The 21,437-nt window shown below is 46.5% G+C and overlaps 6 protein-coding genes across 6 annotated transcripts; 2 read left to right on the top strand and 4 right to left on the bottom strand.

Moving 5' to 3' along the window:
* Window positions 1-482: 482 nt before the first annotated feature.
* On the bottom strand, window positions 483-1,859 carry GLAREA_11425 (alpha-1,3-mannosyltransferase CMT1; the record flags this gene model as incomplete). Its single annotated transcript, XM_008089568.1, has 2 exons — window positions 483-1,621; window positions 1,682-1,859. 2 exons carry the CDS (start codon window positions 1,857-1,859, stop codon window positions 483-485), a joined length of 1,317 nt encoding a protein of 438 aa, XP_008087759.1.
* Window positions 1,860-3,108: 1,249 nt separating this feature from the next.
* GLAREA_11424 (uncharacterized protein) lies at window positions 3,109-3,867 on the top strand (the record flags this gene model as incomplete). The annotated part of the gene is made up of 1 exon (XM_008089567.1): window positions 3,109-3,867. One exon carries the CDS (start codon window positions 3,109-3,111, stop codon window positions 3,865-3,867), a length of 759 nt encoding a protein of 252 aa, XP_008087758.1.
* A 1,225-nt stretch (window positions 3,868-5,092) lies between these two features.
* On the bottom strand, window positions 5,093-5,422 carry GLAREA_11423 (uncharacterized protein; the record flags this gene model as incomplete). Its single annotated transcript, XM_008089566.1, has 1 exon — window positions 5,093-5,422. The coding sequence occupies one exon, from the start codon at window positions 5,420-5,422 to the stop codon at window positions 5,093-5,095; it is 330 nt and encodes a 109-aa protein (XP_008087757.1).
* Window positions 5,423-5,530: 108 nt separating this feature from the next.
* On the bottom strand, window positions 5,531-6,133 carry GLAREA_11422 (uncharacterized protein; the record flags this gene model as incomplete). The annotated part of the gene is made up of 1 exon (XM_008089565.1): window positions 5,531-6,133. The coding sequence occupies one exon, from the start codon at window positions 6,131-6,133 to the stop codon at window positions 5,531-5,533; it is 603 nt and encodes a 200-aa protein (XP_008087756.1).
* Window positions 6,134-8,043: 1,910 nt separating this feature from the next.
* Window positions 8,044-8,700, top strand: GLAREA_11421 (uncharacterized protein; the record flags this gene model as incomplete). The annotated part of the gene is made up of 1 exon (XM_008089564.1): window positions 8,044-8,700. The coding sequence occupies one exon, from the start codon at window positions 8,044-8,046 to the stop codon at window positions 8,698-8,700; it is 657 nt and encodes a 218-aa protein (XP_008087755.1).
* A 375-nt stretch (window positions 8,701-9,075) lies between these two features.
* On the bottom strand, window positions 9,076-20,882 carry GLAREA_11420 (Protein kinase-like (PK-like); the record flags this gene model as incomplete). Its single annotated transcript, XM_008089563.1, has 4 exons — window positions 9,076-12,955; window positions 13,019-20,484; window positions 20,533-20,690; window positions 20,831-20,882. The coding sequence occupies 4 exons, from the start codon at window positions 20,880-20,882 to the stop codon at window positions 9,076-9,078; spliced, it is 11,556 nt and encodes a 3,851-aa protein (XP_008087754.1).
* Between the last annotated feature and the right edge of the window lie 555 nt (window positions 20,883-21,437).

Raw genomic sequence — 21,437 nt, 5'->3', positions numbered from 1 at the left:
ACAGAGTGCCAGCGAAGCATCCTTCAACCCACATTGCCTGCATGACTTTGAATTATGCCCGAGGTGACTGGGAAAAGCAAGTGCATGTCATGAGATGGAAAGATTTTGTTGATTGTTCTTGCCTGTTTTGTTTGTATCGTACAGGCGGCCGAAAGCACTTTTTGTACGCAGTCAAGTGAAAGACTTGTACGTCTCATTCTTCAACCTGATGGTTTTCAGATAAGAACTGCAATGAGAGAAAGAAGTGCTATCAGCAAAACGGAAATGCGTTGTTCAAATCAGGAAGTCGTGATTGGCATCCCACACCTACCCATCAAGGTGCCATCACAGGACCACAAATCCCACCAATGCTCCAGCCATAATCACAAAAAGAATGTTTGGCGTACTTACATGGTTTAACCAAGATCACACTTGACTGTAGGTTGACACAGTATACGGTGTCATGCACACGTGATTGTCCTCAACATACAGGATGGTTTCGCTTAATTCTCAGATTCAAACCCCTGATTCCAGGGCACCCAAGACTGATCCGCAAAATCCGACATACATTTAACTTGTTCCGGTGGTTTAGCATCCCACTCAATCTTCAACGACTCATCGTCCTTCTGCTCCGCTTTCACCGCATCAGAAACATATCCATACACCTCCTTAGCTTTTTGAGTGTTCTCATTGGAATACTCCAGGTTAACCGACGGCACGACCGCAATCCTCGAATACCCGTTCATCCACATGTCTTTGCAGAACAGACGCGGTTCACCCGAAAAACATTCTCCAGGTTTCGACGTCCTGAACCGTATCTTCTTCTCGATTATAGGTTTTGCGGTGAAGACTACCGCGCCGTTCCAGCAGGCGAAAACTTGTAAAGCTTTCCGTTCCTCGTATCGCTGACCGGACAAAGGATGATTCCAGAAAAGATTCGGAGCATAACGCCATCCTCCGTCCGGTGGAATCCCCCAAAACGTATCTCCATTGATAGCTCGGGCGATCCAAATGTCGTAGAAAATGGGCGCCGGTTCAATGGAATTCCAGTCCATACCACATGTCATGTCAGCCTTCTGAAATACTCGTTGGTGCACTAATTCCAGTATATCCTCAAAGCAGATTGCGACATCGTTAATGAACACCACCGCCGCATCAGAGGAATACTGCGTGGAATTATTGATGAGAGGTTCCAGAGCTAAGTTCCGTAGAGCAGCGAGACCTTCGATGCGGTCGCCTTGTGAGGGATCGATGTCGCTGACTTCGAGATGATATTCGAGTCCCAAGATTGCCATATGTTTGCGGAGCCCTTCTAGTACATCGAAAGTTCCGTCATTCGAATTTCCTTCCACAATAGACAGGACGCAATTTTCGGGTCCAAGGAATCGTATTGTCTCCACGATTGAGCCCATTAAACTAGGCAGTACATGGATGGATTGTCGCAAATTCAGCGCCAAAAATAATCGCTTCTCTCTGCCGGCGAGTTTCGCAATATCAATGTCGTTTCTGAGATACTGGTACCGCTTAAGATCAGGTGCTGGACAGCGAAGGCGGTCGAGGCTTGTATCTTTGGGGTTCAGTATTGCTTTGAAGTATTTAGTCGCCGAATTTTGAAAGAATGTCGCATTCCTAACTGTGGACGCTGTTGAGGATTAGTTTGCCCGGATTTATCAATGTTCAAGGTCGCACAAGGGCAGCTTACGAGTTTCCTGGTCCGGAATACCGTCATCATTGTCACCATTGAAGTACGGCAGTTTGATACCCACGATCGACTCCGAAGACGGGTATTGAAGCCTTGCGACAGCTGCAAAAATAAAAACAATTGCGACTGAGCTCGCGGCAAGTGCCAGCGCCTTCTTTTGCGGCCATGATCTCTTCATCGTGGTGCAGGATAGTATGATATAGTTTGCATGATGAGCTTCGGGCGAAATTCACCTTTTCTCGTTTTCCTGAGAGGCATGGTGAAGAAAGCAGACTTCAACTTTGTCAAAATGGAAAGACAGATGAAGCAACCAACTTCACCAACTTATGTGCGGTTATTTCGGTGTTGCTATTTGCCAATGGCAGATTTCACTTCGGCCCTGTATGCCTTGGCGCTTATCTGGTGGGGTTATCGATACCACTTTACAAGGGGTGAATGGCATGGGGGGGTTGCGGCGGGAGCGGATTTAGAGTTGTTTACCCGCCTCGGAAGGTGGCGTCTCATCTCATCGTCAGCTTAGCGAGATTCTGGAGTGAGAGAGGGGGACGGGGGGGTCTCGCTTAATCGATATTGAAGATGTAAGAAATCACGAAGTTACCTTTCATACAAACGGTGCTCTCAAATGGAGAAGAAATAAACCAATCTTGGGTCGTGATTGTCACCAAAATCGAGATGGATGGCAGTTCTTTTGGCGGTAACATAGAACTTTAAGTGAAAGGGTACAATGTTACCCACTTGTGGAGTTTGAATTTCTGTACTCTTCATTTGCTTTTGCATTTTCTTGATTATCTTTATAGACGAGTGTCGCGACCTTTCGTCTCCTTGATAGGACGGCTTCCTGCCGTGAAAACTTCCGCAAGATCGAGCTAAAATGTCACTGATTGGTGGATTGTGGCGCAAGTAATATGGGAGACTGCAGATATTGTTTAAAACAGGTCAATGAAACAGGTTAGCTAACATACTGAAACAATGCTATCTACTTGGTGTCCTACGTTGGCTGTTGTTACCCGCATGTAGGAAGCGGGGGAGGTCTCTTCTTATAACAAGGTCTCCAGGAAGCCTCGATTAATCACGATTCCAGCTGTTGTATTGTTTCTCATTTTGATACTGTATTGCATGTTATTCTCATAAGCATGCAGCATTTAGTATTACTGGTCTTCTGGGTGCTTCTCTCTGACATTCAGCATGTAGGAACGCAGGCACAATCGGTCATCTGGAAATTTCCAACGGCCAACGATCAGATACAAGCGAACAAGCAAGACATGGTGTTACTGGATTACACGTCAACGCTTTCAAATAACTTCTTGAACATCTGGTGTAGAAATGAAGATGGAAGCCAAGAACTAAGTGTGACTCTCCTAAAAAAAACCAAGTTTCAAACTCTGCTGCAATCCGTTTATCTCCAAACATGAGTTGAACTAACATTCATGCAAGGACCAGCAGGTTCCTTCTACATCGACGTCAATGGTCCATTTGACTATATTCTCGAAAACCACGCACCAGGAGAAACACGGTTCCCTCTACTCTGTCATGGTGAAATTGGAAGCGAGAATAATCCCGACGGGCCTGGAAACAACAGCCCCGTCAGATTCACGTTCTTTTCCAACGCCGCTCAAGCAGCAAAAACGATATCTCAGAGTCAAAACCTGACCTCTGATACTGTATCAACGACCCTAGTTGGATCTTCAATGACTGAAACAACGAAGGGCGTATCTGCAAATACAACATCAATCAGCACTAGCTCAGTATTACTATCGTCCGCATCGCCGTCGAACACACCAGCGGTTTCAACGAGAACGAGCTCAGAAAGTTCTTCCACCTCTTCTTATGTCTCTCCGCCGTCACCAACCCCCATCAACACAGGTGCTATAGTAGGTGGCATAATTGGTGGTATGGCTCTCTTGAGCTCAGTTGTTGTTGCTCTACTATTCCTACAAAAATATAGGCACAACAACGCAGATATATCCCCAGCTTCCATTGCCACAACTACCGAACCGACGCAACCGATTTTTAACCTCTTCACATCTCGACAAAACCGAAATGGAAAGTTAGGCATCGTGGGCGTTCAAGAAGGAAATGATATAACGCACCCGCATCCGGTTAATGAAGTGTCTGGGACTGGACTTACTTCTAAACCCCCCGGTCGTTTGAGTCACGATTTTGACGCGATAGCCATTGGTAATTAGTGGTACGAATGCAGTTGGAGACGGTATGAAGCAGCCACGAGGACGAATATTTTATAATCCACATTCTTTTCGGAAGTTCATGAAATGCACCTTCCTTTAGATTAACAGATGACGGTTGGGTACGGTTATATGCACCAGTGTTCAAATTTTGTGCCTTTAAGACATTCAATCCATGGTTTCAGCTCTTCAATGGTCGATGTTTTGGTGGTTCCTCTAGGTATTTACAAAGTTTCAAGTGATAGTTTGAGGAAGAAGCCATGTAGAAAAATACCCTCACAATGCAACCACAATGACATCCCCGGCCAAATTCAACTCTCCTATCTCTATTGCTCAGAGCCTTGTCTATATAAATAAATAAAGCGTTGCCGGTGCTGAGTCCAGAGTTCTGCAGGCTCGAGATTGACTTAGACGGGCCTCATAGGATGTATGAGAGTGCTTATGAGAATACCGCGAAGATTGTCTCATGTTCTATATTGGTCAAAGAAGTCTTGTTGAGCTTTGCAACGAAGGACCTCCGTTTAATTGCGGGAGAAATGCTATCTAGACTAGTGGTCGACTCGCAGAACGGGTTTGACGGTACATTTGCAAGTGGTGGGACCAACCAACATTAAGTAGGGAGTGCAGCGGGCACTAGAAGGCCAGGGTGTGAGATTCATCCAGAAAGTTGTTCATGCTTTGGAACGTGTCGAAATTTGAGCACGGAGGCTATTAAATTTATATTTTGCCTAGAACTTCCTTGAAATCTTATTTGTCACCGTAATGAGTAATGACTTGCTTGTATATGATGTACAGACAAGAAATCAGTTTTTTATAGCGCATGTATACTGGAGTACATGACTAACACTCTGGGAATATTTTGTTATTAGAAAGGTTGCGTCCTCCAAGCGAGGGCATAAATTTGCTTGGTGAATGAGTTGTGGGGGTTAGATCTGGGGAATCTGGGTACGACATAGCAAAAGGAGTCTAGAGTATTATAATAGCTCTGGGCATTGCATTAATGATGCTAGGTAGGCAAATTTGGGCCAAAATAGGAATATGTTTCCTTTGATATTATTGTTCGCAACTCTAGACGGCGCCAGAGAAATAATGTGATTTCAAGTTTAATTAATCAAAGCGAGAGACTGTTTGAGGCGGCTACCGAGTCTTGGTTTCTGGTGGGTCTTGCAAAAGCCTTGCTTTGTATTCTTCGGTACTCGAAAATATTCTCCTTCTTTTCCGTACACTTTCAATAACGTGTCGACTGCCTCTCTTCAATGCTGTCAAATATACTATGTCTCCTCTTATCCATACTCGCCAAAAACAAACTCCAGAGCTCCATAGGCTTTGTCGCAGCAGGTACTCCACCAGTATCCACCACAGTACTACCCTCCACAGCCCCCATGGTCTCTTCACTCTTCTTTTTTGTAGCCCGAATCCTAAGCCTCTTCTGCACCATCGTATCCACATAATTTCTCACCGCCGCGAATTCATCCCATCCCTCGTCATCTTCTCCATCGTCATTATAAATGGTTTTCTGCATTTCCCACGTCAACTTATTCTTAGATCCGTACTCCATGACCGCTGCACGTGCATAAATCGGACTGTCGAACGGGAGCGGATCATCAATCAACGTCACGGACTTAAGTTCTCTCAGATTCTGATCAAGAACCCAGGAGAAAAGAGATTACTTCCAGTCATAGGGATGGTCCGGACCCGACCATTGATCTGGAAATTCTGCTTCTAGTGCCCATTGTGGAAGAGTGAGATGCTGGATGCGGTTTATGAGGTGATCGTTGCGAAGCCAAAGGTCGGGCTGGTCATAGGGTTCTGCCAAGTCATCGCCCATGGTCAGGAAGGGGAGGAGGCTACAGATGGTATCAGTGTAGTAATCATGGCATTGTGCTGCGTAGATAGCTAGCCCCTCTGGAGAGAGGTTGACGAAGAGGTTGTCTTTGCTGAGATTGAAGAAGAACGCAAAAGAGTCGTAATCAGTATCGTAGTAACCAGCATAATCAGCATCGTCACACCTGTCGAACGTAAAACGGGAGTATTGTTTCATCGCAATTTCCCGGCTTTCCTTGTTGATATGGAAGACGACAGGAACTATGCAGCCTTTACTTTTGGGCCAGACCGGAACGCGACGAGGACCGATGACTGCGATAAGTGCCTCAAAAAGCATAATCTCAAGTTCTGCAGGAAGCTTGATAGTAAAATCGTCAGTGAACTCCATGTTTGAGGCTGTCAAATCAGAGGATACGCTGGAGTTGGATGTGGTGGAAACAGGCATGGAGGCGATCAAGAATGGAGTTGAGGAAGTCGGTGTTATGATTGAGTTGATATGTGTCCGAGGAGCAATTTTAATTGATAGAGTAGCGGGCGTGTTCGTTTGTACAAGTAAGTTTAGTGTCGGCTGACGTCTTCAATTTTGATATTGAATTGGTGAGAAGTAAAGATAACGGCAGAGGGGATGAAGGCAGACTTTATAGTACTTGCATCCACGCTAGTAAACAAGGACTTGTGAATTGAAATTCACCTAGTCTGAGGCATAATCATGCAGATAATATGCCAGCCGTTCACTGCCAGTTCACTGCCGGTTTACCAGATATTCGAAGACAAACGTGATCCGTACTTGAGCCAATCAAGATCTAGATATGAGGTAAGGATAATTCAGTACTGCAACTTTCGAAAGAAAGACAAACGAAACTAATGTTTGAACAAACAAAAGTCAAGACATTAAGTATATATGCAAATGTATTTGACAGTAAAGTCAAAGACTTTGTGGGTTTAAGCAAACAAATTCAAGCTCTTACGACAGATTCATTCAGTGCGACTTCACTCGAAGAAAACTCAAAGAAAGGCAAATCACATTACTTGGCCGAAGTGACAAGAACAAGCAGCCCATTTCCCCTTCACTTGAGACCACAATAGAAGTTGACAATTGCCATGAAGCTGTATGAACCCTTGAAGATGAATATGTAATAACTGTAGTGAACTACAAAATAACCTCTGTCTCTATTAAACTGATTTCTGGCGGCGAAAAATATGTGAACTACTAAATAGCATCCTCTCGTTACAAGTGAGTTTTTGAACAGCGCAAAATATTGAATAAAGACAACGTAAAGAAAATTAAGTTTCAATACATGAAGAAGATAGAGCTGGTTTTCAGTATAGTATAGTTTAAAATTTCAAATCACCACTTAATCATTTTTTTCTTTAAAGATAACATTAACAAGTTAATTGCGCATTCGAAGGTCTTATTACAAACGATTCCATTTATCGGAAAATAATCTATTTGGAAAGATTTTGATATATATGAAAGCCGTCTTTTAGTAAAACAAAGAATTGGACAGACTACTACTAAATTGCCTACTTCCAGAACAAGTGAAAGAAACGCTGCATGGTTACTAGGTAAATTATAACATCGACGAATTCTACCACCAATAAAATTACATGCAACATATATTTTAAGATGTTTGAAAAGAGCAATCAAAAAGTTACCTAGAAACTAAACTAGAGCTGAACAGGCACTCGAGATATCTGCCTTGAAGATATAAATTTCTTGATTTACTACTCAGCTTAATTGAGGGCTCACTTATAAACGTTAGCTGTACATGATTTAAGGGGAGAGCTAGCGGTGCCAGACAACGAACCAGCGAACACACTCAATACTAGCTAACTTCCCTCTCATTTTAGAAATATCTAGTTGGGAAAGGTAATACACGACTATGCCGCATAACTTTCAAAAAAATATTTTGCCAAAACTGTCTGTTATTTGGTGTGAACACATAAAATGCAGCGTACCTAGCCAGAGAACATATTCTGTGTCTCTCAATTAGCACCATCGACTCGGCACTTATCTTCTGTGTAACATTTCGAATGCCGAAAACAAAACCACCACGAGTCACATCAATCGGTTTTTTTTTCGGGATTTTATTTCTTGGACGCAGATGTGCTTCTCCAAAGCCCAAAAGCGTCGTCGGCCTTTTTGGTGTTCCATAGTCCGGCACATGACGACACACGAATAACACTGTCTGTGTAACGCATTTCCTCGTGAGAAGATATAAGACGTGTAATAAACTATCAGGAAAACAAACTAGGACACAAGCAATTTTTCTCGAACATATTCTATCTCTAAAGCTTCAAAAAGAATATAAAACACTTATCATTTTACAACACCACCCAGACCACAAACCCAACATGTCAACCTCAACAACCACAACCACAACCCTCCTCCAAACCCTCACAATAAGCACCTCCCTCCTCGCCTCCGGCGCCATCGCCTCCCTCTCCCTCCTAACCATCCCCCTCCTAACCGCCCTTCCCGCCTCAAGATCCCTCCCCGCAACCCGCTGGCTCTTCAGTCGCGGCTCCCACATCTTCCCACAAGCAGCCAGCATCTCCAGCGCGGGCTTCGCTTATCTGGCATACACCTGCATCCCGTCCCACACTTTTCATCTTGTAGATGTATTTTCGTATGGGAGGGAAGTGAACGGGTACCTGCTGGCCGCGGCGCTGACGCTGAGTATTGGTCCGTTTACGGGCGTGATGATTCCGACGAATTTTGAGCTTATTGGGAGGAATGAGGGGAGGGGTGGGAAGAGGAGTGAGGGGAGCGCGAGGGAGGGTGGTGGGGTTGGGAAGAGGAAGAGGAGTGCGGAGGCTTCGGTTGCGGGGACGGGAGAGGGGAGTGAGTTTACGGATTTGAGTGGGCCGCAGGAGAAGGTTGAAGGGGGGACGGAGGAGGAGGATGAGAGGGTTGTTGTGTTGCTGAGGAGATTTCAGGTGTTGAATTTTGTGAGGGCGGCGTTGATTGGGGCTGGTGGGGTTGTTGGGCTCGTGGTTGCTTTGAGTTAGGAGCTGATGATAATGTACAACTTCCTTCGTGTATACTTATGAGTTACGACACGCGCTTCAAGCGAATGCTTTTATAACACAAACATACCCACATCTCAACAACAACATAAATTAATATACTACAAACATCATTACCCCATCCCCACCCATCCTCGTCCTCTTTTACACCCACTCATACACCATCACCACCCCATCCCCCCATAAATCCCGCCATCCCATTTTTATGCACACCCCCAAACGCCGAACCAGCGCCACGCTAAAGATGACCATCCAAGCAATCTCCCCATTAAAAACAATCCATATCGTGCAAAATCCCTTCTTCTCATACATGAAGTGCACCACCTCGTGATATCCCGTCGCCAGCCCAAAACACCCCTACAAATAAGCCATAAACAACGGTTCCATCTGCGCCAAATTCATCGGGTTGACCGCCCGAGCAATAAGATCAATGACCGTCTGATTCGCCGGCAGCGCCCCCGCTGGACTCTGCGCGAGGCTCAACGTCCTCTTAACGATGAGTTCGCTATTCGTCTGCACCGTTTCCCTCAGCTGTCCCTGATCCATCGTAGTGGGCGAGCGATGGTTGTTAGTGAACCAGAAGATCATCTCGTCGCGCACGAAGAGGGAGAGTTGTTGTTCGAGTTCGAATTCCGGTTCTGTGAGACAGCGCGCGATGGCCATGATGGCGCAGGAGAAGATGCCTTCGGTGGCGAGAGGACCCATGAGGGTTTGGAGGTTAGGTGTGAGACGGAAGGGTACGGATTCGGGGTTGAGGAAGAAGGCTTTGCCTGCGTTCATGCAGGACATTAGTTCTGAGCCCCAGACATTTCCGGTTCCACGAGCGATGTTCAGTTTCTGTGGATAGCGATTGTGCATGTGAAGCACGTAAGTCATGAACGTGAGAGCCGCGAATTGGTACGAGAATTGCCGTCTGAAAAGCCAGAACTCAGAGTAGGATGGATAGATCTTGGTGAAGTAATCCAATGCCAGATGATGTGGCACCCATTTCTCCTGTATAGCCGTAAAAGTTTCCAGCTTGGCAGTAGCGGATTGTTCTGGATGTTTCTGTTTACACACGTCAGCTTGATACTCTTCGAAACCAACTTCATGTGAAATAGCAGTAAAAATGTTTAATAAATCAATGCCTACTTTACTCTCCACCAAAGATCTCATTTTCTCCATGTTAAATAATACCGGATCATCCTTTGACATGCCACTCTTGCGGCAATGGTCTTCGAAGATGGCTTGGAAGGACACATAAGTAGGGTCATCTTGAACAATTCGAATATGTGGTGCAAGTGGAACCATTAGTGGCAGGTGGAAATTCAAGTTCCTACGTCGCGATTCTTTCTTCTTACTGAGAGTGCCATTGAAGTGTCTGAACAGCTGCAGAATTCGTTCTTCTCGTCTGCAATGTCGAGCGGCAGGATGTTGTACCGCGAAAGGATGCACACTACCATCATGACCTCGAATCTTGAGTCTTCGATGACAAACACCAATCCCACGAACCAGATCCACGTTTGGCAAGAACCGCTCAATACGAATGAAATCCTGGTTCTTGTCTTTATGCTGCAAGTATTGGCCAGGAACTTCAACCTCATCAAGCTTTTGGAATCGGAATTCGCTCAGATAAGCACTGTAATTCTCGAGATAGGTAACATTTCGTCGTCGGTCCAGCTTCGCTTCAAACTTGTCTCGCCACTTCCTCAGTTTGTGAATATATTCGTACATCGTAGGCTTCTTCTTGACAAAGTCAGCCTCGAAAGAACTTCGAATATGCGCAGGAAGAATGGTCTCGGCGAATCTGGTAATGTTCGATTCCGTCGCTTGTGGTAACTTGACATCTTGAGCGAACGAAGTAGGCATGCGGCCAACATATGAGAGGGCATCATTGAGAAGAGCAGTGATTAACCGATAAGCATCCTCATCAGGAGGACATTTGAAGTTCTTTGAGATCGAATCGACCATAGTTTCCATTGAAAGCGCTAGAAGAGGGAACGCAGTTTTGAGGACAGAAAGGACCTGTTCCCCATGTTCCCAAGGTGCTTGTGCCTTCTTCTCCGGCGTCTCGCCTGATGGGGCCGCGGCTCCATTTGGCTGTGGTTTCGCATCTGGTTCAGACTTGACAGTAGCGTCCGCATTCGCAGTACCTGGACGAGAACCTGTCGAGCTCTGGGGCCTATTACCAGGAGTTTCTGATCTGGTGGCAGTCGGAGAGCCATTTGCCATCGGTGTATCTCCATTTGCAGCACGGTTCTGGGCTTGTGCAGCAGCTCTGGCTTTTACTTGTCGGGCTCTCGCTTCCTTGACCTCTTCTTGTTTCTTAATGGTGAGCATATCTTCCCGATTCGTTCGCAACTGGAAGTAAAGAGCTTGAGGATAGGACTTTGCGATCTTGGCGAGGATGCTGTGAGCTTTGCTTGCTTCTTTATACCCGAGACCAGTCAAGAGTTGAGGAATAAATGTGATCCAGTACCACACTGGGGTCTCCCCCCTGTACTCATCGTATTGAGCAGATAGAGTACCTTCCGAGTCATCCAGACTGAGGAGCCAGAGAATGCGAGTGAGGAGTTTTCTCGACTTCGCATTTTTGAACAACCCGGCAGCTTCCAAGTAACAACTGAGCGCATTCTTCGCGTAAGAGTAGTTGGTAGGATTTTCCTTAAACAAGCGATCATTGTAGTAACCCCACTCGGCCCAAGCCTTTGGCAATTTAATATCGAAAAACAAAGCCATTCCATACGCCTCTGCAGCTTCATCACGTTGCCCAAGCTTCTCCAAGAACATCCCTTTAAGAGTGTAAAATTCTGCTTTCTGATTCGGTCCGAAGTAATTCAAGTTGGTGTTGTTGATGACATCCAGCCCGTTCGTCAACTCATTAGGGTTCTGGTAATGACACTTAGCCTGCTCTCTAAGCTTCAAGAACGCTTCTTGAATCTCGATGTTGGGTAGAGTGTAGATTCGACTGAGTTGACTGATGCACACCTCTGGAAGCTGGTGTTTGCGTGCCACATGCGCGAAACGATTGATAATCCAAGCCGTCTCGTGGTATCCACGGTAGGCGAAAGAAGCACCATTGGCATTTTGTGCTTGTTGAGGAAGTAGACCCAAGTATGTAGTATTGATTAGACCAAAGATATGTTGTCTCCAGGTCACTAGATCTTGCCACGCCGTGATATCATCCCATACATTCGGTAGACGATCACGCCAAGTACCAAGAAGCAATTTCAGCTCGCCCGACTTGACGTCTAAGTTGGTCTGATTTGTCTGCGCCAGACTCTGGCAAATAACACTCGCGTCATGAAGTTCAACAAGCTGCTGAAAGTTCTGCAGAAGTGGAATATGCGCATTCGTAATACGTTGCGGAAGTTGATGCCACTTCCGAATAGAAAGCTGAATAGCTTCATCGCAGACCCCGCTAAACGCTGCCGCCGTCTCCGTCTTATTATGAAGCTTTAGCAAAGACATAAACGCCTGGAAGAAAGTCCTTCTTGGAGTCGGCGCATCGATGACACCCTTGATTAAATTATCCAGCGACTCGCGGTTCTCAGGAGTCTGCCACATCTCCGTTTGTTTCCACGCACATTCAAGCAGCAAATCTTGGAAATTCTCATGCTTAGCGAAATCCTGGAGAATCTCCCACTGCTGCAGCTTCTGAGCACAAATCACCCAATGATCTTCCCAAAGCATATATTCTCCTTGTGAAAATGGTATCGCGCCCGTTCGAGCCTTGATTTGAGCAGCTTCGTACATTTGCTGGGCCTTATCCCACATTCCATTCTGTTCGTATGAAAGAGCGGCATTGGTCTCGACGAATTGGCATCGTCGACGCCATGTACCGTAGAACAGGTCATCCTCCTGTAATCCCGCGTACAGCTCAACCAGAGCGTCCAAATTGCTTTCACGAACCAGATTACTGTCAACTTCCGGATTGATAGCAGCATTCTCGAGTTGGACGAGCGCAGTATACCATGCATCAAAAGTTTTGGCTTCAAATTTGAGCACATGTGGTGGAATCTTGCACTCCGGCCACGACTTTGCTGCTCCCTCGAGGAGTGATTGGACGACATTTGGTCTCTTGTCAACTTGACGAGCATGGTAATCTTTGGTAAGAAGAGCAACCATACCACGTTCCAAATCACCTCGCTCATCGCGTGGAGTGGCAGACCAGAACAACGGAAACAGTGCGACCCAGATTTGGTGCGCCATGGTAGCGTCCAAATGCTGAAGTTGACTGATTGGATCAATAATATCCCTGCTTCTGATGTCACCCAATTCATTGATAAAACGACGATGTGACAGCATCAGACTATCATACTTGGAGTCGGCAGGTATTGTTGGAGTACGACCATCACCTGCATAGGACGAGAACACCGAAGAAGCGGGAATGATGCGGAAATCTTCCGAATGAAGTTGCACCGCACTATTCGTATCCACCGCACCGAGAAGAAGCTGCGATGCTTGTGCAAGCCAATACGACTCGGCGAGAGTATCCCAATTCTGCGCAATGATCACATAACTTAACCTTGCACTGGCAGTCTTCGATTGACTCTTGTCAAAAATAGCCATGAATCGATTTCGCATGTCGACATCTTGAGCTCGGGTTCCGATCAAGAAAGCATGCTCCATGCGCACAGTAAGCTCGGTGCGCGCAATCTTGGGATCTTCATAGAGCCGAATGACAAGCTCCAAGAACCTTATAAGTAGAGTCTGATCGGTGCGATTCTCAAAAGTCAACATCTTGTGCAGCACAGCAGTCTTCTCTTTCAACGTCGGCCAGGAACCCTCGGACTTGAACACCCATGTCTCGACCATCTCAAGAATCTTGATACACAAAGGATTGCTCAAGGACTTCTCCACGAGCATGGCAAGAACGCTCAGGAAAGGTCTACGGTTGTCTCCAAGAATATCCATGCGCATCGACATAATGTCAATTGCTTTGATGATCAAGCCAGTCTGAATCTCTAGCTCGTAGGCTGGCATCACCATGGAAGGCTCGACTTCTCCAGCTCTGGCAGGAGGAACCGGTCCCGCCTGCCCGGTAAGCGCATTGTAATGTGCAATATGATCTCGAGCAAGCTTGGCATGAAGCGCTTTGCTGACTTGGTTGATATGTTGGTCCATTTCAGAAGGTTTTCGTTGCGCCAAGGTCCACAAGATGTTGATACCAGCCACGTAGTTGTTGTTCGACAGAAGCTCCGTAGCCATATTCGTCAAGAAAGTGATGATCTCAGACGTAGACGCTTCAGACTCTCCTTCAGCATCTGCATCCTCCATGGGAACATCATCTGGTACCGCATCAAGGATGCGTTTCACAAGAGGCTTCAACTTTCGACCTTCGTCCATTTTCTCATCCGCCGCATGAAGACAATCTTGGATCTCTGGATTATCAGACTTCAGCGATTTTTCTAGAATGTGCTGAATAGCAGGCATATTCGTCAAAACCCAGTCATCAGGCTTCATGTTGACAATAATACGAACGACCTGAAGGGTGTTAACCATATTAGTTATGAACTTCTCATCAGGCTTGTCCTTCTCAGCGTGCTCGCTTGCAAGTGCAGCAGTCGTTCGATCACTCGCCAAAACAGTCTCGGTAACGTTAGGGAAGAGATCGACAGTAGCATCTGCCCAGTACTGAGGTTGAAGAAGGTTATAAAGCAGAGCTATGGCCTTCTTGCACATCTCAACAGAACTCGCAGGTTGTGGCGGCGCTGGGCCAGCTGCGGAATCTTTTGTCTTGGCTGATGGCAATGGGTATCTTTCACTGAGTGATGCGATGAATTCCACAAGATACTTGATCATTTTTGTCTGCGACTGGACTGGGATTTTGTACTCTGGCTTGTCCACAGACCCTGCCGAGCCTGGCTGCGCTGGTGACGGCGTTGTCGTCGACTCCAAAGCATCGAGCTTTCGTTTCTTTGTATTTGGAGATTCTGATAAAGCACGAATGGGTGAGACCATCGTTCCTTCAACGCGGCGTCGTTCCCACTGCCATATCATGGTCATCAAGTTCAGTGCCAACTTCTTACTCTCGTTCGAAGGACTAGGAGGCTGCGCGAGCTTGCGTAGCGAAGCAATAATAAGGTTTGCAAACTTCTCCCGCGAATCATAGAACAAATCTGGGTGCTTGACGAGGAAGTGAAATATGCTTGTCATCTGCTGTACGTTTTGGCCTTCCTCAGCGAGGATTCGACGTGGCGCCGCAGACCAAATTGGATTGCGATCGCCAAGTGGTGCATTGATTCTCTTTGGAAGCACGGGTGCAATCAGTTCCAGAGCTTGCGTGACAAGAGTTCGACCTTCATTTTGATTTGTCTTCAACAGTGAGAAGTAGACTTGCTGAACGATCTTCGCTGGCGTCTCGTAATGGGCGATGAAATATCCAATAACCACATAAGCAGCATGTTTGTTAATCACATCCTCCAATCGGATGTATGTCCATCCAAACTTGATGATATCTTTCCTGGCATCTTGTAGAATTGCGTGATGGTATTTGACCAACATTGCTGTGAGCTGAAGGACTTCCATTCTTGTATGGTCAATACCTGGCTGTAGCACGTCCTCATTTGAATCTCCCAGACTGACTTTCCAGATCTTGGTGTGTATTGACTCAATCAGCGCCTTGTCCATCAATCTGGGTGACCGGGGTGCAGGAGGCTTTTTGGCATTTCGCATCACATCCATGGCGATTATGGGGTTGACGATGTAATGTAGGAGGAACGCTTTCGTCTTCTGTGATGGAGCCTTGGCTGCGTACATCTCCAGACTGCGCATGATTACGAGTTTCCAGTACTCAACCGAGTCGCTACATATAATGTGATGGTAGATATGATCGAACAGAACTTGACTTGCTTTGAAGTCCTCAGCGGTCACGGACTCGACCAGGCCGAACAAAGCATCAAGGTCCTTAGGATGGTAAACCAAGAACTTAGTCAAGATAACCATCAGCTGTTCTCCAGCCTGCTCAGCTGCGAGTCGAAGATTTGGTGGCAACGTGTTGGTTCGTAGATGCAACTCTAGATTCTTCCCAACGAGTTTCAACCACGTAAGATTTTCTTTCTTTTCCATCCACGACTTGCTGCTCTCATAAATAGACATCGAGTGCATAATGTTAATGGCGTTGATGACAGCTGCATATCGGGTCTCCTTGTTTTCAGCACCCATATCACCGCAGTATTTGATCAACGACTCGACACTACCGACCACAACTTCTCGTAGTGGTCCGCTCTCTGGAGCCTGCAAGACTTGGGCTAAGAACCGGCCATACTTTTGATCTTCAATCTTGCCAAGAAGCATCAACCAGACTTCTTTTGGATATCGGTTAAGATACCTGTATAGTGGCTCTCGGAAGGGACTGTTGCACGTGCGACGGAGTTTATCTTCCAAATCCATGACCGTATTGATGAGCCTCTCTTTGAATTGCTCTGCAGCTGGAGGCAGCAAGTGGAAAATATTGAAAACAGCTGAAATGACCTTGACGGCATCAGTCTGCTCGATCATCGTGAAAGAAATACGTTGCAGCATCGCTGGCTCTGCAAGAATCTTGATGTGATCCAGAAGACGAGCACCAATTTCGACCTTGAAATATGTTGTCAGGAGCTGTAAGAGGCGTGCAAGTCCATCCAATCCGTGAACGCTCAAGCGGCGAGGGTCTTGAAGATTTGCCAGTACCGGCCGAAGACCATTCTGAAGCAGATCCTTGGGAAGCTTTGTGGTCTGAGAAAGGACTACCTTCAAAGCATCATTCGCAGCTTCAATGGTCTGATTGGACTCAGAGTAGAGAGATTTGAAGAATACAGAGACAATCTTCGTGCGCGTCGGATTATTAGGCCCTTTTTGGAATTCGTCAAAACCCATCGCCGTAGTGAGCATCTTGATACAAGCAACCCGCAGATTGATGATGGATTCTTGTGTTCGCTGCTCGGCTGGCTTCGCAGCTAACGACTCGTCTGCAGCATCTGCGAGTGCAAGAGATTCCATCAGAAGCCTGTTCAGCTGGTCATCGAAGGCTACAGAGTCGTTTTTCAAACCCATGTAGTAATTGACCGCATCGATGAATCCAATCTGAACGTTGAAAGGCAGTGCTCTCAAAGGCTTATTGTAAATGCGGCTAAGACACCCATCTTTAGTGAACTCAATCAAGTCGTAGACTTCCACTCCAACCTCTGTAGCAATGATCTGAAGCGCTTCTTTAGCTGCCTCACGCACGTGTTTATTCATGTGAGAGATCTCGGTGTTCAAAATACCACAAAGTTGGAGGATCTTCGACGGCCGCGTTGTCTGTGCACCAGATGCTGGAGCGGGTGGTGGGGTGAGGTCCGTTTTAGGGACATTTTTCATGGTCCGTTTCAATAGAATTTCCAAAGTGCTCTGAGCACCTGTTCGGGTCTTCGCGGGAAGATCTGGTGGCATGTCCTTGATGACATAGAGAAGCGCTTTCGTGAAGTCAAGCAGTCTATCGTAAACCCACGTGTCACCCAAGTTGAATTTCGTAATCATCAAGTTGATACCGAGGCTTCCTCCAGCCTTTGTGAACCACTCTTCTTCATAACATGCATGACAGAATGTGTTTCCAAGGTAATGGAAAAATGAAAGCCGATGGATTTCGGTAGTTGAACCGAAAATGACAGCTGTGGATTCGTAGATTTCTCGAATGGCAAGTTCTGCAGCTTCTCGAACGGTTACCATATCAGATGACAAAGCTTCAACAAGAGCATCGCCGAGGATTCTCTGGTCGATGTACAGTGGACCTTCGCCAGCCTTAACATCGAACGGCTTTTTGGCGCGTCGCATATCCGCGAAAGATTTGCCAACTTCAAGCAGCGTAAAATGTTGTGACAGACTTGTGACAAGGGAAGTAGCCTCAACGGTGAACTCGGGTAAAGATACAGCAAACATGACAGCTTTGATTAACTTCTTGAGAATGAGATCTTGGCCATCCTTCTTGAATACGGAACGTTCTCTGTCGGATGCCTCAAGAGAAGTGTCCTCCTCATATCGGTTAGCTAAAAGATCCTGCGCTTGTAGTCGCACCAGCCGAGAGAAGTTTTCTGGGAGGCTGTCGGTTCCCAATCGCAACTTCAGTTGTGTTTTGATGAGATGAAGAGCTTGAGTCTTGTAGTAGCCATCCGTCTTCTTCGCCGCGGCGCCTTTGGGAATCTCCATCAGTTTTCCAATAGCAAGATCAATACCAATCTCTGCAGGAAATGCTCTGTCCTTCTTCGACCCGATCAACTTCAGGTCAATGCTTGTCAAATCGTCAGAATATTGCTGGAATGTAAGTCCAGGTGCATTCGTCATGAACTTGCGGTTACGGCCACCAAGCTTTCCGAGAATTCGCATGGTGGTATGAGCGAAGAAGTGACTGTATGGAGTTGGGCGAAGGTGGTCGAAGAGTGCGGTCATCAATTCGTCAATGACAGGTGCCATAATCGGATCGAGGTAATCTGCTGTAAGGTTATCTACGCAAAGCTCCAGAGTCCTTAGACCCTGGCCTACCAAATCAGAGCCAGGTCGTAAAGCAACAACAAGCGGTCGCATCAAATAGCTCAAATGTGGGAGGAGATTGCTCAATCGCGCTGGTACAGTAAGGCAAAGCTCGACATACAGGTCCCGATCCGCCGGTTTCCTGGCGGCAAGAAGAAGATTGTTGAGGACTTCGAGAAGCATTTCCAATAGGGGAAGAATCTGCTTGTACAAGTGCTCAAATTTTCCACCACCAATACTCCGGAAAAGCGATCTCAGCAACAGGAAGTAGTTCATCGGCTCTTCCGCTGTTGTTGATAGTTCAATAGACTTGGTGACGATGTCAAGCACATGCGGTAACAGGACCTGCTCATTCTGGTTTGAAAACAAAGTGACAGCCATGAAGGCCAATTTGAATAATCGGAGAAGAATTGATGATTTCTTGACATCCGCAGTACCAACCTGATCTATACGATCCATGAGGAATCGAAGTAACATACCCGCGAAGCTTGGTGATGTCGCTTCGCTGGCAAGAAAGAACTGAGGAACATGCAGCAATGCAGTGTGTTCGAAAATCATGTCGTAAAGTTTAGGAATCTCAGCATGGAACACCTCGTGGAAAGTAGCGGGGTCAATGCAATGAAACACGGTCGCAAAAGTTTCGAGCAAGTCTTTCTCCTCTTTGCTGCTCGAGATCATGTAGTGATTGGCCATGAATTCCACTGGCGAAGAGTACTGCGACTCAGTCGAAGGCTTCTCAATTTCATAATACCGAAACACATAAGCACCCTCGCGGAATAACTTGATGATGACTTGAACTTCCTCGGCTGTAAAGCCATACGACACCTCCTGCCAATGAGCCGGTGCGTTAGCAGGATCTATCGGAGTGCCAACATTGCAAGTCTTGAGTTGGTAGAATGTATTTTTCAGGCCATTCATCAAATTCTTAAACAAGAACTTATTGTCGGTGACAGGATCGAGACCTCGGTCTCGAGGATTCGATGTCTTGATTGGCATGGCAGTGAAGATGTCAATCTCATCCCAGTCCGGGGGGTTGTCTCTATCCGCTAGATAACTCTCTGGGGTAGCATCAATCGATTGCTGAGCACTAAGTTTCGAAAGCTTGACAGCATTAGGGTATTGTCTGTTCATCGCTGCGAACTTGTCTCCAATCGCATTCAAAATCATGATTAAATAATGACGGGCATCAACCTTATCTGGCATCTTCGCGATGCACTCCGCCATGTTGAGCAGCAATTTGGCGCTCATCGTCTGGAAACTGGTACCGGGAAAGCTGTCCTGCAGGTTCCTCGTGTAAACTTCAACTGTCTTACGAATCTGTTCGGGCTCAAGCGCATCTCTAACATGATGTATCAAATCTGCCAACATGCTGTATGCAAGAGGGCGCATAGTTTCGTATACAGTCAGCCCGTCACCAATCAATGTTCTTTCATCCAAAAGCTCATCTATTTTCGAGACAAAAATCTTTCTGAAATTGAAATTGATGATGTGTCGAATCGCAACCAGGAGCTCTTTACGAGCGCCCGACTTCTCCCTCGGACAGTCCTTTAACAACCGTACAATGATGTTTGGCAGCGTGGGTAAAAAGTCGTTCAACTGCTGCGAGTAAACGCGCAGAAGATATGCTAAAAAGCTCATTGTTTTCACTTGGGCCGTGATAAACTCACCAAAAGCAGCTCTGTTCCGGATGTTCGGGCTGACTCCTGTGAAAATCTGGCCCTTGGCTTTTGCTTCGTTGTGTGCCCGTTCCTGGGGTTCGGCCTGGAGCAATAATACAGTTTTGATTAATGGAACGAAGAGCTTGACATTCGGCCCAACAGTCTGCCGGTAGACCTGGAATATGGATACCACAATGATCGGACACTCCGCCAAAACCTTGAATGACTGCATGCCTTTTAAAAGCGGTCTCGTCTGCTGCTGAACATCCGCCCCAAGCTCCTGTACTGAAGAGGCTACTGGCGATCCCGGACGAGGTGAGTTTTGGAAATTCTGTGAACTGCCTGGCGTTGTCGGTACACCTGTCGCTGGTGTGTTAAGCTGATCCCGTACCACAGTTTCCATCTGGTCAAACAATTCCTGGATGAGTGAAAGGAATGGCTGGACCTTGTCTTTCAAGACATTCTGCTGGTTTCGCATGATATCCATAATCGTCTTGACACATAGCGAAGCGTTTTCCTCATTGTCGCATCTGACCAGGTGCATCAACAGGTCCACAATATCTGGCGCATACGGTTCGAAAGCTTCGACAGGAGTTGTAGGCAGTCGATGTATGATTTCAAGAACACAATTTCGTAGTTTCTATAACATCCATTAACCATTGTCCTCCGATTCAAAGAGCCCTCTCACCTGTTCCGCGGATGTACTGATAAAAACCGGTGGTCCATTGAGTATGTTCTTGAAGATGGGTATAAGTTTCTTCAAGAAGGGCGAGTATATGGGACCAGTAATGTAGTGTTCGAGGTTGTCTCTCAGTTGAGCAGCTGCTTCAACCCTGACTTTTACATCTGTTCAGCATCTATTAGTCCATGTTCCAAGCCCATAACCAGTGTCAAAATAGCAGATCAAAATTTCCCCCCAAGAAAAGCGCCCTCCCATGTAGCACGTAGCATTTCTATGGCCCCATCCCAAATCCTCAAAGACGTACCAGAATCCGCAGAGCTCAACCGGCTCACAACCAAATCAATTGTACTACTCATAATGTCGGCATTCGCAACTACAGGCGCCTGCCCCGTTCGCCCCCAAACCTCATGCGTCGTATCTTATCCGTCGGTAAAAAAACGCGGTGTTCGTCGCAGCCTCGAGGCCTCGATCACTTCAATTGCGAATTACGGTACTATATCGCTCGAATATTTCGAAATGGGGTATCTAAAAACAAGCACGGAGCTCAGCACTTCGAATATTAGGGATCGTTACGAGGAAAATGTTGCGGTGAGGAAGAAAGCGGGGTTTTGGGGTTGTACTGCGCGGAGTCTTGGGCGCTCGATGCGATGAGGCTCTCGTGGTTCGCGACTTTTGGATTTTGGCTGGGGACCGGTTTGACCTGGAAAATTGAAGATCACGTGTTTTGAGGTAATCAATGTCCCGCTGCCAAGGGCAATCTGGCGAATGAGAGGAGCGTTATGGATACCGTCATGGTCTTAGCTTCGGGAGAGTACCGAGTGGTCCGTGAGGGGGGTTTGTACGACCATGGACTTAGGAGGTAGAGGAATTCTAACTTCGATAATAGTTCGCGTGACAATTTAAGATCGAAA

This window comes from Glarea lozoyensis (genome assembly GCF_000409485.1).
Source record: "Glarea lozoyensis ATCC 20868 chromosome Unknown GLAREA8, whole genome shotgun sequence".
NCBI lineage: Eukaryota > Fungi > Ascomycota > Leotiomycetes > Helotiales > Helotiaceae > Glarea > Glarea lozoyensis.
The sequence above is the reverse complement of the archived record's forward strand: the minus strand, read 5'-3'. Positions and strand labels throughout refer to the sequence as shown.